This window comes from Amblyomma maculatum, unplaced genomic scaffold, assembly GCF_055883805.1.
Source record: "Amblyomma maculatum isolate TAMU_Amacu unplaced genomic scaffold, ASM5588380v1 scaffold_13, whole genome shotgun sequence".
Lineage (NCBI taxonomy): Eukaryota > Metazoa > Arthropoda > Arachnida > Ixodida > Ixodidae > Amblyomma > Amblyomma maculatum.
Window position 1 is genome coordinate 31,338,205 of NW_028146738.1, and position 15,844 is coordinate 31,354,048.

Sequence of the window (15,844 nt, forward strand, 5' to 3'; positions counted from 1 at the left end):
TGCCAGCACAAAAAATGTCTCGTCTTTGGAAGTGAGTGAAAGGGCCACCACCTCCGCCGCAGAAAAAGCACAGGATACTCTTTCAACGTGCCAACATTCTTTAACAAATACTAATACGCCACCACCCCTACCAGAGTCACGACAATAAGAGAAGGATTGGAAACCCGGAAGAATAAACGTGTCAGACTCATACTGGTGAACATTAGTTTCAGTCAAAATCACAATGTCAAGGTACCTAGCCAAATCAGACAGGTAGACATTTAATAAATTCCAATGCTTCTTGATGCTCCTTATGTTGATATGGACAAGATCTACTGCAGCGTTGGCTTGGGAGTTAAACAAACTACTTCTATGTGTGTTCCAGTCGGCAAAAGAATCGAAGTCATCAGTCATGGCTATTTGAGCTTATCAATATCACATAGGTTTTCAATTCTTATCGCTCCAGAGCCCTCAACTTTCCTCACAAAAATTTTCCCATTTTTCAGCCATACAAATTTGTATGATTTTTTCTTTGCTTCTTGTTTTATTTGCCACAGCAACTTCTTTGTCTGAGCAGGTAGGTTCTCATTAATGTACACATCTTCATCCTTCAGTGCATAGCGCTTATTTATCCACAGTTCACGAGCAGTATGTGAAGTAAATTTCACTAGCACAGCCGGTATCCTGTCCTTTTGTGCAGATAGTCGGTGCGCAACCTCTACGGATTTAAGTGTTGTCTCTGGAATTTCCAACCTACAAGCCAGTGACCTCAATGTAACCTCAAGGTCCTCATTTTGCTCTGGTTTGAGACCATGGATTTCTATGTTGTTATGCCTTGAGTAGGCTTCCAGGTTATTCAAGGCTGTGCTAAGATAACTCAGCGTATTAGCCTGCTCCGCAAGAGAACCCGCCAACTCTCCTGACCTCTCTTTTAATGCAGACACCTCAGCAGAATACGAAGCCACAGACACCTTCATTTCTTCATACTTTGAAGCGAGAAGTTCAATGGAAGCCTCAATTCCAGTAATCACCTGTCCTTGATTCTCAATGTGTTCAAGCACTGAATCACTCTTCTGACTCTGAGACTCTATAACTTTGTCTAGCTTATCAACTCTGGAACTGATTTTCGAAATCTTCTCATCTAATGAACGGATAGCTTTCATGAGCTGTTTCAGCGTTGGTTGCTTTCCTTCATCTTCACTATCTGTATCCGAATTTTCTGTGTTGCGCTGATGTACAGACTTCGACGACATACATGTCTGGCACACCCAACCAGATTTTTTCAGAGTTTTCAGGGATTTCTTTGCAACCCCAGAGCACTTGCCAGAGTGATAAGAACTGTTACAGTCAATGCACTTCAGGCCATTGTCATCAGGCACTAGTTTTGAACAAACACAACAAAAACCGATAGTATTAGAAGCCATGGCAGAAAAAGCACTTGTACCAGACACACGCGAACGGAACACGCAAAGAGTACGCTGATCGCAGTCCGACGAAGTGAACAGAATTCAATCAGTTTGGTAGTTGCAAAATTAAACAAATTGCTTACCTAGAATAAAGCATGGGTGTTAGCATCTCGTTCCGCACTCCGTCGGACTGCGATCCGTCGAACATCCGAGGCCGCTTAAGTAGCCTTAGTTCGTCACCGCCCTCCTTGATAACGGCGGTACCACGTGACGATAAGATAAAGGATGCCGTCTGTCTTGCTTGAGGTGATGCACGCCGGTAGCTTTTGTGCGGGTTTTCCTAGTAGGGTCACCAGGCAGCTGCAGGGATCATTCCTTCATCGACGATCAGCAGGCTATCGACGATCAGCAGGCTAGAATAAAGCATGGGTGTTAGCATCTCGTTCCGCACTCCGTCGGACTGCATTAATCATTAGCCGAATCACATACCTCCTCCCATATCATATACTCACTCAGCGCCAAACAGAGCAGGCGGACATCCTAATACGCATGGCCGTAACCTCCGCCCTACGTCTTCCACGGACGGTTAGCACAGAACGTCTGCTGGCCACTGGTACTCACAATACCGTGAACGAATTAATAGAAGCTCAACGCATTAACCAATTAGTCCGCCTGAGTCGCACGGAAACAGGACAATGCCTACTGCGACAACTCCGTCTCAATCCACCCATCGCCACCACAGCAAGTGCTACACCTTTCATGATCTCTCCGGGCACGCAGAATCACATATACCAGAAGCCTCTACCACGCAACATGGACGCTTGCCTTTATCAGGGAAGGCGGAAAGTTAGAGCCAGCTATTACACCAAGAGATACCGCAACCGCTCTGATATCCTCTATGTAGACGCGGCAGGGAATTCTAAAGTAGGATTTTTCACTGCAGTCGCTGCCTACGAAGATGGCAGAGTGGGGGCCGCCGCCACTATCCGAACTAATTCGCCTGCAGAAGCGGAAGGAGCCGCCATCGCACTCGCGCTTGCCCATTCAGCCATTGACAAAGACATTACCGAAATTTGTACAGATTCTCAGGCGGCAAACCGCCACTACCTAAACGGCGTGGCGACACCGGCAGCGCATCATATTCTTACCACCGCCACCTCTCTCGACCGAACGGTTAATCTAACGTGGATCCCAGGGCATGCCTCGATCCCCGGTAATGAGCGCGTTCATGCGCTGGCTCGAGAACTCTCTACCCGAGCCCCGGATGATCAGGCACCCAACTCCGCGCAGGAGGCCGCATCGGTCCTTTCTACATACCACCAAATAACCACATTCTACAAACACAAGCGCATGACACTGCCACCACCCCACAGCACCTTGTCACCCTTATCTAGTGCTACATGGCGACAATTGCAGACAGATTGTTTCATTTCCCCCTACCGTCTCTCATGCCTTCACCCTGGCTTGCCCCCTCACTGCGACACCTGTGGCTAGCCAAAATTCTCACTTTTCCACTACCTGTGGGAATGTCCTTCCCCCCAGACAGTGCCCCCCATCCCCCATCCCACCTTTTCTTCCTGGGAGGCTGCTTTGCGGACAGCTCAACCCGTCGGCCAGAAATGGCTGGTAGATCGGGCTCTATGTGAAGTAAAAGCCCGTGGACTCCTGGACTAGTAGGGGACCACCGTGCAAGACTTTTTTTTATAAATAAAGTTGTTTCCATACATCCATTCGTGTCATGTGTCACGCTGCGACGCCGCATTGTAGACACGGATCGACGGCGAGGGGACGGCGAGCGGTGCAGTGGAATGTGCTGGCGGCCCGATGAGTTGTGAGGCTGCCCTGGAGATGTAACCGAATGGTGGGCGCAAGGTGTCGTACTGATAATTGCAGTCATCCATAGTGCGTGCAGGGGCAGAGCGCAGAGTGCGGCGGCACAGGCGGGCGACGTGGCCGGGAATACCGCAGGCATAGCAAATGGGCCGGTTGTCATTCGTGCGCCAAGGATTGTAGGGAGGCGTCGTAGATCGGAACCGTGGGGCGACAGATGGTGGCGCCATAGTCGACACGTACGCAAAGGACTGTGGCGGCGGTGGGTGGGCGGTAACTTGTGCATACGTGGGTGGCATCTGTACTTGCACAAGTAGAGGCGGCACGACAACAGGAGGGCTGTACTTCAATGGTGTAGCAAGAGGTGTGGGCTGCAGTGGAACAGGGTCGCATGAGGTGTGACTGGCGCTGGCTGGCCAAAACTGGGAAGGGCATCAGCAACCTCCAGCGTGATGGTGTGTCGGATAGAAGTGGTAAGCAGCTGGGCTATAGATGACGGGCGTGGGCCAGACAAAATCCCGAGCTGTCGGGAGACTTCATCCCGAACGAAGTTTTTGATGTCAGCCAAAAGATCGCTGCTCACAGCCAGGCCAGGGATGGACGCAGCAGTTGCGGGAGAGCGACGAGCGCAGATGTGTTGCTTGAGCATTTCGTCGAAACTTTGGCTAAGGTTGTATACTGATCACCGTGGTTGGGCTCTTTGCCTACAGCATGTGAAATGCATCGACATCAATGCCCTTCATTATGTATTTTATCTTGGAAGCCTGATCCATAGACGGGTCGACACGCTTGCATAAATTAACGACGTCTTCAATGTAGCTTGTGAAACTTTCCCCTTCATGCTGAACGCGTACGCGCAGGGTTTCTTCAGCGCGTAGTTTCCGAACTGTGGGACGGGCGAAAACGTCCCTGAGCTTTGCCTTGAAGTTGGCCCAAGTTGGCATGTCGGCCTCATGATTTCGATACCAGAGGTTAGCAACGTCACTCAGGTAGAAGATGACGTTATTTATTTTCATGCGGTCATCCCAGTTGGTACGACGACTCACTCGCTCGTACGAGGCCAACCAATCTTCAACGTCCTGGTTGCCCTGCCCGCTGAAAACTGCGGGGTCTCGCTGCCGAATGGCACCGGAGCATGAGATGGACTGCGAAGGGGCTGCCACCGGCTGTTGGCCTACCTCGTTTGTCGCCATAGGTATCGTACGGCTGCGGAGCTCCACGGTGATCGTGTAAGAGTCGTACCCGGCACGTTCCACCAAATGAAGAGGGGTTTATTGGGGGTTATTCGAAGGACTGGAGACGGCGACCGGTGACACAAGACGATCTAGAGCGAAGCAAAATCTCGTTCGAACAAGACAGTCCGAGCTCTCAGTGCGCGCGCCAGCTGATCGGCGTCTTCATCGTCGTAAGTGTCGGCGCTGTATCATCGTCTTCCTTACAATACTTATATATATATATATATATATATATATATATATATATATATATATATATAGGTTTTAAAAATGGTTCAAAATAGAACCAACATGCTTACAGGAACAAACGCTCTGTCCAGGTCGGCATAGTATGATACATAACATCTTAAATATTTATGTAATTAAAAAAAAACAACTAAATACCTTTACAATTATTGTAGTTGGATGGTTAGTCCCAATGAGAACTTTTATGCTGTCAACGAGACCATGCAGTTTTTGAAATGAAGAAAAACTCATTTTCTAGAGCCCTGCAGCTTAAGGAAATCCGACGCTTTCTTCCGCATGCAATCGAAACTGAGCGCACAAGGATTGCCGGTAGTATGATGCAAGCGCTATGTCCGCTGGTGTCGTGTCGTGATGATTTTAGCGCACAATTCGAAGCGCGTGGGCTTGTTTCCAGGGTCTAGGGCGCCACACCGCTTTGCTTAGACCGGGGACGGCGTTGTCGTCTGCTTCGTTGCCGAAGCACCGGCTCAGTATCAGCGGATCACGGTGCGTACATCTCAAGCCGAAACGCAGAGCCACGTTGACGACTCACTAGCGGCGTCAGCGGGATCAGTCAGTCGCTGCTATTGGCCTCGAGATCGAGCAGAGTCGCCACCGTGCGGCTCAGCGGCAAAACCTACTCAGTGTGAATGCGTTTTCGCGTCGCGTGTCAGCCCGCAGTGATTTACGCGCGCGCATGCGGAGTGTACAGGAGTGTTTTTGTTTGTTTCGCAGTTCCTGTGAGCTTTTGCTTACCTATACGCCTCTTGCAAAATAAATATGAACAGTGTATAACCCCACGCTTCATTAAAAAAATATATACTTGTCCGTATCGAGCATGTCATGCTTGGATAAGGACATCATCCATCGCGGTCTTCGGCGCTTGAGATCCTTTGACATGCAATGTCTCAAACGAAGTGGTACTGTCGTTACCGCGGTTTCAAAGCAAAAAAGGTCGTTGCCGTCAATAAAAGTTAATGCAAACGCTCAGAAATCGCATATTCCCGTTTCTGTTTGGAATACCGCAGCTACTAAAGCATATGCCACCGCAGACTGCTTTATATAGCAGAATGCAGTTTGAACAGACCATTCTATGCCTACTATGCCGTCTGCATGCACGATAGAGTTGTGTGAGTACTTTTTTATTTATTTATTTATTTATTTATTTATTTATTTATTTATTTATTTATTTATTTATTTATTTATTTATTTTAAACCTCTGTCGCGGTGTCTCAATGGTAAGGGCGCTCGACTGCTGATTTCGAGAACTGGGGATTCAATCACAACCGTTTCGAAAGGCGTTCCCCTCCTGTGGGATTTGACTGCGCAATAAACAATCTCACGTGGTAAATGTGGTGTTAAAGACACCAAAACCAGCCTCTGCAATCATCCGTCATGGCCGATGCCGCTTTCATGCGTTAAACCCGGGCCAATATATGCATTACTTTTCTTTTCTTTTTTTTGTTCAAAGCTTCAGTGCATCCGTAAAAGTTTTAGTGAGCACATTTTGCTTTAGAGAAATGCTCGAATGTTTCGTAAACATATTCTCTGTACCTAATTGTTACCCTAAATATTACATAATACACCTAGATCAATGTACTTTACTGGTAGCCTATTATAATCATTATAATCCCTTTTCGTCCAAGTGCTGTCTTCCGACAAAACTCGTCATTTATGACGAGGGGAGTAAAACAGCTTCATGCGGGCTTAAATATCAGAGTTTAGTTCGGGGATAAATACATTTTTATAGTCTCATGATAAGATGGCCTCCATTTCGTTCGGAATAGTTTTACATCCGGCATCTGTTTTGGAAGCAACCCTAATATTTTACATCGCATAAGATTTAGTCTCTGCTAAATAATTAGTGATAAAGAAATTTCCAGCCTGTAAAATTGCTTCCCAGAACATGACAGTGCCCATGCGCAGTTTATAACGATGTCTTCGCAGCGAGTAATTCGTAGCTTGCTCTTTAACGCTACTGAAAATTAATCGCTGATTATTGTAAATTCTGTCAAGTGTGTAAAAGTTCTCTCACACGGTCAAATTTATTCGCATTGCAAAACAAAATAATTACACTACTAATTTACCTTTATATATTAACTTCACACACATCGGAAATCCCTTATACTTTCCTCGGTTTCAGGAAGTCATTTACAGTTAGTGGCGCATGCATTAATATACTATCACATTCTGTGATAGTGGCCGCAAAAAGCATCTCGGCAAATTCAATCCACTCAGCGCTGTACACGTGAACAATCAGCTTTCCAGTGCTGCGAGGTTTCTTGTATAGTGTTGGCGTGATCTCATTTTTGGGGAATACTTGTGCGTGGTTGTCCGGGCCAGAGTTGATGTGCACTCAGTCTAAAGCAACTCGCCATGCAGTGCGCTGCCAATGCTACATTTAACCTGCTTAATCCTCGAGTCAAGTACGATATAATGAACCAGGCTTTCTCGATTCAATCAAAATTACTGCAGGTCAGAGCACGAACCTTGTATCTGCGTCGGCTTGACACTAAGTTCGCCGATCTCACTCGCATGAGACACGCGCAAACTGTTTAAAAGTCGATAAAAAAAAACAAAGCTGTCATTAGGCAGGCCCAAGCATTAGGCGCGTGAGCGCGGTACAGCGCAAGAAACGTGCAAAGTAAATCTAGAAGACTGGTGATTGCGCGCTTGGTTTTCTTAAAATCCGCTCTTCTTTTGCTGCATTCGCGAAATCCTTGGATTTCTTTCTGCAATATTGCAGAAATACTGCACAAGACACGTTTTCATCGCCAACAAACCCGCCGTAAACTCGGAAGCAGACCTACGCAGCGTGCGTTTCTGCGAGCGCCGCCGGCTGCCGATCCACACTACCGGAGTGACGGTGGCGCCACCTCTAGGTCGATCTCGCGGCGAATATCTTCGCCACGCAATATTCCTACCGGCCCACGCGCTGCCTCCCGTGACCTCGCGATCTACAAAGCTTTCTTGACAGTCAAGAACTTTTAGTGGAGTGTTCTTGAAGGAACGTGTATGAAAAATAAAAACGTTTGTCTGTAATTGCACATACATGTCTTGCTCGATCTTTGCCTCAATCTATCGAAAAGTTGAAACAGCTGATGAGATGCACTCAAATTTCGCATCAAGAAGTAAAGTAATCGTCGGCAGTTTTTTTTTTCTTTCTCCACTTCTGCTATGGCTTCGCCAGCGCGGCTCCATTTTGAGGCATCACCGTAAATTTATTTACTCACTACATGTTGAGATTCTGTTTTCATATGATCGCTGCATTTCAAAAACCGTGTCCGAAAGGGAGAAGCTTTGGCCGCGTTGCAAGGGGGGCTTGCGCGGCAGTGGCTGTATACCATTAGGTAGTTGTTCTTGCGGTTTTGTTAGCGTGGGTAAGGTACATTTTCTCTAAAAGTGCAGACGTTTCCATTCGAGGTACCTGTTTTGGAGGTGCACGCGTGACAAGGCCATTGCAGTGTAAGTGTTTCAAATCACTTGAATGCAGGGAAGTGCTACCTAGAATTATAGTCACACTGCTTCGTGTGAACTGCGTCAATAGCCGTGCCAACCCAACTCCGATAGTCTTGCTCATAAGGGGACATTTTAATTACTTGTATCAGTGCGCAAATAAACGCGGAGCTGGTATGCAGACTGCATGTTGTCCAATATCCATGTCGTCGTGCTCCGACTATTCCCCCGTTTTTATCGATATTTAATCAATTTAAGACTACGTACGTATCGGTGCATGTTCAGAAAAGAAAAAGACTAGGAGGTGGAATTGATGATTTTGACGTTGGTGTCCTCGCAACGTGCTGTCAGGCCGGGAGCAAGTGTCAGGCAAATTGCCAACGCGTACGGAGCCAACCGGGGTCCACTTAGGTCATTTTCAAGGCACGTCTTCACTAGGATCTGACACCGAATGACTTTGAGAAACAGCTTGAGTTTTGCAAATGCCGCCTAATTAAATGTACTGAAAACTCGTAATTTCTGCATAAAGTGATTTGGACCAACGAGGCCTAATTTTGCAGGGACTCGAATGTGAATTTGCATAATGCCCATTATTGGCGCGACAAGAACCCACTTTGGCTATACATCAGCACAAGCATCAAGCAAGATGGTGAGGAAATATTTGGTGTGGCATTTATGGTCGCCGTATTGTCGGTCCTTACTTCATCGACGGAAGCCTTAATGGGAAACGTACACAGACTGTGTTCTAAAATGCGCCGTCTCTGAATTTGCCTCAGAGCTACCACTGGTCGTCTAGAAAAAAATAATGGTTTCAAGCTTCAGCATGAGGGAGCCCGTCGCATTTTTTTTCTTCGGCTTTGTAATTCGTGGAGAGCACCTTTTTTAACCAATGCATTGAGCACGGGAGAACAACAAGCTGACCTATTAGGTCGCCCATGTTTTTATCACTGAATACCTTCCTCTGCGGATACGTTATAACAAAATTTTCAACTTGACAGCAATAACGAAATGCATGCCATTATACCAGCCCGGTTAGTTCGACAGCAATATGCACGCTTTCACTGAAGAGTGGCGTTGTTCCTTTCAGAAAGCTAGCAGCGAAATTTAAAAAAAAAAAGCTCCTTCCGGAGGTAATCCAACTGGCAGAGGGCCAGGCCAGCACTTATCAAGGCTCTCAAAATCGTCTTCCCATAGCTGACGATGACTATCCTTTTCCTTATGCCGAGCGACGAAGCAGACGATAATGCCAGCCGCGGTCTAAGCTAAGCGCCGAGGGTCCATAGCCAGGGACATCAGGAAACGCAATTCGAATTGCGCGCTGCACTCATTAACGACACGTCACCAGTGGATGTTGCGCTTTCGCCATACTTTCGGTGCACCTCATGAGTTCAGTTTCAATTGTGTGCGAAAAATGTGTCGGGCTTTGCACTTGCAGGGCTCCAGAAAATTAGTTTTTCCTCGTTTTAAAAAATTGATATATTTATGGCATTATATCATAATGGCATCAAACTTTGGACTAATCACCCAACGACAAAAATTAAAAGGTGAATGAGTGGGTTTTTGTTAATAGATTTCAGGTTGTCCAGATGTTGTGGAATTGCTTTTCAGTATATAAAAAGGCCTTTTTTAGCATAAAGCAGGGGTTAGAAACACTGCTGTTCTTATAGGGGAGTGCGGACCGCTCCGGGTTCAGTGCTCGGTGAAATGTGGCTTGGTATGAGGGGGTTCGGTGAGAAATAGCAACTAATTAAACATTGAAGTCAATTACTTTGTGAGAATACAAAGAAAAATGAGTAGGCACAGATGCTGTTTTAGGAAGTGCAGTTAGAGAAATATATGCCAGACGATTCACATGCTGCATTCCTTTGGGCATTAACTTCTTTTTTTCAAGAGAAGGCTTTCTCTTATTTGTTGCTGAAAGAGAGACTTATGGTTAAAATGAGAAATACAAGCTAATTCATCGAAAAATCAAACCTGATGACCTCCACAGTCACTCCGCTGCGGAAGACCACTTTGAGACAATGTATTCTGTTAGCAAAGTATCACTGCTCATTGTTCACTTTTTATTTGAATGGGGCGTACAGAAGCCTGTGACTGCTTTTCAATCTTGCTTACATTTACAGCATGCAGTACCTGGAATAGTAAGCCCTGCATAACTTCATTTGCAGACAAAGCACCTATAACCTGACAAAGTGATGGCAAAGTTGGAGGCTTTAAAGCTTTCTTTAGAAGATGAGTGTGGCCACAGTGTGTAACGCTATTGAGCAGAAACTAGTAAAATCAAATGAGCTCGGAATATCAGGACAGGCCCCAGAAGTGGAACAAGAGTATGGTAGGGGAATGTGTCTGAGATTCAGGGTTGTCATTGCAGGAAGAAAATTAAAGGGGTGATGCTGGACTGCACTGGTAGATTTCATGCCAAGATCTGCAATAAACCAAAAGCCATTTTAGAAGCTGCAGAACATATCTGGTTCTCTTGAAGTGCAATGATTTCTTTATTGTACTGAGGGAACCGCTCAAGCCTCAAAGTATGTATTCCAAACTCACATCCTTCTATGACAAGCTGTCTGATAGAGCACATTTCATAAAAATTCCTTGGCTGAAGAGACACCTCAAAGCGGCTGGAATTAAACTCGAAGAGGCCAACTGTTGAGAAGCATTGGACTTCCCCGGGGTGTGACTTTTAGTCTCACCCCAGCCTACAGCTATTCCTATATACGAGTGTCTGTTGTAAACTGTGAGAGGAGGTTTTCCAAACTGAAGCTTATCAAAAAATGCTTTAGACCTATGATGGGTCAGTGCAAGCTTTCAGATCTTGCATTATCATTTCTCGAAGGTGAGCTGGCCAAAAGCATCGATTTTGACAACGCGAGTAGCAGCTTTGAAGCCAAAAGACCAGAAAATAAAATTTTGGCATTTGGGGTTGTTGCTTTTTTGCTTTATGCTCATTGGATCAATATCCGCGTTCAAAACAAGTTTTATAATATCCGGAATTAGTTGCTCAAAGCAACACGGCTTCAGTGTTTCCCACTTTCTGTACACAAGCCATTTCTTTATTGTTTAATGGATTGATCGAGGGGTATGCGTATTTCGTATGTGCAGCAGACTTAGTTATGCACTTGTCCCTTTGCAAACTTTGTCTTTTACAGCAGAGTTGTTGAAGGCCTCAGTTATGACTGCTTGTTTTGTTTTTTGGTAACTTCAGTTCTTTTCAGTGTGTTCGGGCTGTCTCTTCGCTATTAGCATGCTTACTTCTCAAATAGCATTTCTATGCCTATCTTTGCACGTGAGCGCTCAGTCTAACCTTCTAGCTGGTTTGCTATTAGTTTATTCTTTGTCACTGTGGCTGATGTAAGTGCAGTTGTCTTGTGCATGTCCAAAGCTTTCAACAGTCCTTATGATGAGTTTGGGGAAGCATAAAAAATATGAATTGCAATACAGCTCATCTGCCAGTTCTCTAGGTTTTTGCCGGCACTGCTATGCCTGATCTAAACGAAATATAGTCCACAATGGCACCATGTTATAATACTGGTGGCATCCGTCACTTTGCCACTTTTTAGTTACTGAGCGTACATCAGACCAAGTATTTCTATATGGTCAAAGTTTGCAATTCTCATGGTTTTTATGTGCTCTTTTACTTTTGTGGTCCCAATCTAGAAATTCATCTGTCAAAAACCTCTGTTTAGTTCTTCAGAACTGCGCATTTCTTAAGAAAAGAAAACAAAATATGACATACCCCAATTTAGCTTGTTTAAAAATGTAAGTATTATCGGTTGTGGGGCATGCTTGTAACATTGAAGTCTTAAGAAGAAATGAAGGAAAAAAATGCCTTGGCTTGCACCATGTTGAGCGATGCGAAAAACAAACTTCCCCCATCGAAGAAAGCCTTGAGGACGAAGTAGTTGGTGGTATTACGCTCAAGTGTGTGTCTGAGGGGAGGGGGGGGGGGTGTGCCCCGCGTCACTGCACCGGGTGTCGCAGACCCTGGTGACGCCATTGGGGGTTAGAAATGGAGTGCTTTCATGGGATACAGAGGAACTAATAAAACCGGTCATGGGGACTGCAAACATGTGCATTATCTGCGCTTGTGCCCTCGTTTTTGTATTCTTTCTGAGTTGTAAACCATCAACAGGTAGTGAGGTTCACATGCAACTGGTACCTTATACGCATGAATGTTGTGTGAAGAAGATGAAGCCTTTCGCTGGACACTGACGAAGAAGCAGTTGGGGAATTGCCATCGCGCAGATCGTGTTGTTCTTGATCGCTCCGCTTCCTCGACGCCGTGCTCGACGTCCCTTTTCTACATTTGGTGGAGGTGTAGCCTGATATCCCTACCTTACGCTGGAGCTTCGCACCCGCACGCTCCCGGTAACTCGTATGCGCTGGAGACGAACACCCACCGGCCGCCCCGATGACCCCGCCGGTTGTCTGCTCTGGCTCCTTACGCCAGCGAGACCCTGCGCTCTTCAGCGGGACCGACGACACAGACTGTGATGACTGGCTTGCGTCGTAAGAGCGAGTGAGCTCCTACAATAAGTGGGACGATGCCACGAAGTTAACAAACGTCATATTTTGTTTGACCGGCGTTGCCAACTTGTGGTATCGTAACCACGAAGCCGATATCACGACATGGGACTCCTTCAAAGCAAATCTTACAACCGTGTTTGGTCGTCCTGCTGTACGCAAGCTCCGCACTGAATAACGCCTGCACGATCGATTACAGCGGCCTGACGATACTTTTACAAGTTACATTGAAGATGTGGTCCATCTGTGCAGTCGCGTCGACGCACAGAAGTCCGAGAAAGCCAAGATAAAGCACACCCTGAAGGGCATCGAACATGATGCCTTTCAAATGTTAACGTCCCGGGATTTGACTACTGTTGTCCAAGTTGTCCGCAAGAGCTGCGATGAGTTGCTCAAGCAGCGCTTCATCACTCGACCGCTTCCCGGACCTGTGGAACCACTTTCTGGTCTCTGCTCTAAATCTGGAGGATGCTGCTGCAGCAGCTCAAAGACTTCATCTGGGAGAAAGTTGCTCGCCAGATATCATCACTTCCCAAGAACTGCGAGCTGTCTCAAAATTTGGCGCCCCTTCGACAGGCCATCGCCGACCGGGTGACGGAGGCTCTTCCCTCTGACGCTCCGCCAGCGCCCATGCCTCAGCCCACACTAGCCGTTGAGCCCCTCGCATACGCTGACGTTTGTGTCGCTTCACCAATGACGCCTGTCGCACCGCTGACGTACGCTGCCGTCGCTGCCAGACCACGGCCAGCTAGCTACCCTTCGGCCTACGCTACGCCTCCAGAGCCTGTGCAGGAATTTCTTCAGGCGCCGTAGCCTTTTTTTCCACCTCGTCCGCAGCGCCGCAACCCATGGGGAAGAAGTGATACCCTTCCCATCTGTTATTCCTGTGGGTTTGCTGGCCATATTGCCCGGTACTGCCGAAATCGCACTCTAGACGATTTTGTACCGCGCCGAATGTCAGCTTCCTGGCAGCCGCCCCAAAATCAGTACGCAGCCGCCGATCCATCTGCAAGTTCCATCGCGAATGACTGTGCCACATTTTCTCCTCGCCGCTCAACCTCGCCACGTCGCCGCTCCCTATCTCCTCTGTGACGGCGTCCCAATCTTGCGCAAGAGGAAAACTGAATGCCGCAGTTCCCGAGGCGAGAACCGCTCAACGAGCGAACTGTCAAACGCCTCACATATCTCCCGCAAATCTGCTTGAAGTTTCTGTTCAGGGCGTTGTAGTACTGCTCTAGTTGACACCGGCGCTGCTGTTTCTGCCATGGCTGCAAGTCCTTGCCGTTTATTGCGCAAAATAACGACACCTATTTCAGGATTCTCGCTATGCACGGCAAGTACTCAGCCTGTGGAGCCTATAGCGGTGTGCACAGCACGAGTCGTCATTCAAGAAGTTGTGTATCCAATCGAGTTCGTCGTTTTGCCTTCCCGCTCTCATGACCTTATCTTGGGCTGGGATTTCCTGTCACGTAATAATGCGATGATCAACTGTGCTCGTGCCGAACTGGAGTTTTTTTGCGCTTGACGAACCGTCACCGGACGTTCCTTCTCTCAAAGTCGTCGCTGCCGAAGATATTGTCCTCCCAGCGTGCTCTTTCGTTCTTGTGCCCACCGCTTGTGGGTTTTCCCGCAGTACCGATATCCTTTTCACACCATCGCCAATCTTTCTCAACAGCAAAAGTCTTATCCTGCCTTATGCCATACTTTCTGTATCAGCTGGCCTCACCGCGCTCTGGATTTCTAATCCGTTTTTCATTTCCCGTGTTCTTGCGCCGTGGTGAATGCCTCGGCGCCGTACAGCTCACTGATTCTTTTCTCACCGGTGACGTAAAAACCGCTTCACAGCCTGATGACGTGGCTGCACTCACACCACCTGTTATTGCGCTGGGCTAGTCGTCTCCCGACGTTTTCCTCCGCTCCATCGATGCCAATCTTCCTGGATGTCAACGCTCTGAACTTCTCGCACTGCTTCATCAATTCCGTTCTTCATTCGACTCTCATATTAGCCTGCTTTGAGCCGCACATCAACTGTAGCCCACCACATTGACACCATTCCCATGCTCCTCTGCGTCAGCACCCCTATCATGTCTCTCTGCCACCGAGCGCTGAGTTATTGAAGCTCAAGTTCACTCTATGATTCAGAATGGACAGTTCGTAGTCTTCCTCTGTAGTCCTAGTAAAGAAGAATGGTTCTATTCGCTTCTGCGTTGACTACCGTCCCCTAAATAAAATTACGTGGGAAGACGTCTACCTTCTACCGTGTATAGATGATACATTGGACTGTTTACAAGGCGCTGAACTCTTTTGCTCGCTCGATTTACGATCCGGTTACTGGTCTCTGTAATGCTCCTGCTACATTCGAGCGTATGATGGACACTATTTTGCTTTGCCTGAAGTAGAAGGCGTGCCTCTGTTACCTTGACGACATCGTGGTGTTCTTGCCGGACTTTGCGACCCAAATCTCTCGCCTGAAGCAGGTCTTGACATGTCTTGCGAACGCCGGTCTACAGCTCAACTTGAAGAAATGTCGGTTCGCTGCTCATGAGATGACTGTTTTAGGCCACATTGTGTCCGAGGAGGGTATCCGCCCCGATCCCGCCAAACTTCGAGCTGTGACTGCCTTCCCGAAACCTACTACTATTATACCCCTTTTACACGGGCACGTTAACGGCCGTTAAAGAAAACGGCAGTTGGCCTTAACGGCCATTAGGCGGAGTTACACGGCAGCGTGAGCGCCGTTGGAAATCCAACGGCGATTGACACCAACGGAGGTGGCCGGTCTCCGTTCCGCCGCCGTTTCCGTCCGTTTCGTCGTGAAGTAGGCAAGATGGCAGCCCCTAGCAGCAACGTGTCTCCGCTGCAGACGAGCGCTCCGGCGCAAAAACGCTTTGCCTGGACCGCGTCACTGACGCATTTACTTATAAACTTGAGGCAAGATCACCTTGCCGAACTGCGAGCGCAGAAACACAATGCGCCCGTGTACGCAAGGATAACGGCGCTGGAAACATGGAAAATGCCGTGTGAGCGCAGCCACCACCAACGGCCGTTACGGCGTTTGACTGACGCTCAACTGAACGGCCGTTGAAAACGCCCGTGTATAACACTCAGGAGCTTCTTGGGCCTCTGTTCATACTTTCGGCGTTTAATACGGAACTTTGCTTCCATTGTCTCCCCACTGACTCAGCTATT

The 15,844-nt window shown here is 47.5% G+C and overlaps 1 protein-coding gene across 1 annotated transcript; it reads right to left on the reverse strand.

The window, feature by feature from the left end:
- Nucleotides 1–395: 395 nt before the first annotated feature.
- On the reverse strand, nt 396–1,232 carry LOC146172504 (uncharacterized). Its single transcript, XM_084585779.1, has one exon. It carries the CDS (start codon nt 1,230–1,232, stop codon nt 396–398), a length of 837 nt encoding a protein of 278 aa, XP_084441905.1.
- Nucleotides 1,233–15,844: the final 14,612 nt, after the last annotated feature.

What these genes read in the sequence shown, in the direction of transcription:
- LOC146172504 (XM_084585779.1), bottom strand. Translation starts at nt 1,232, where the DNA reads ATGTCGTCGAAGTCTGTACATCAGCGCAACACAGAAAATTCGGATACA.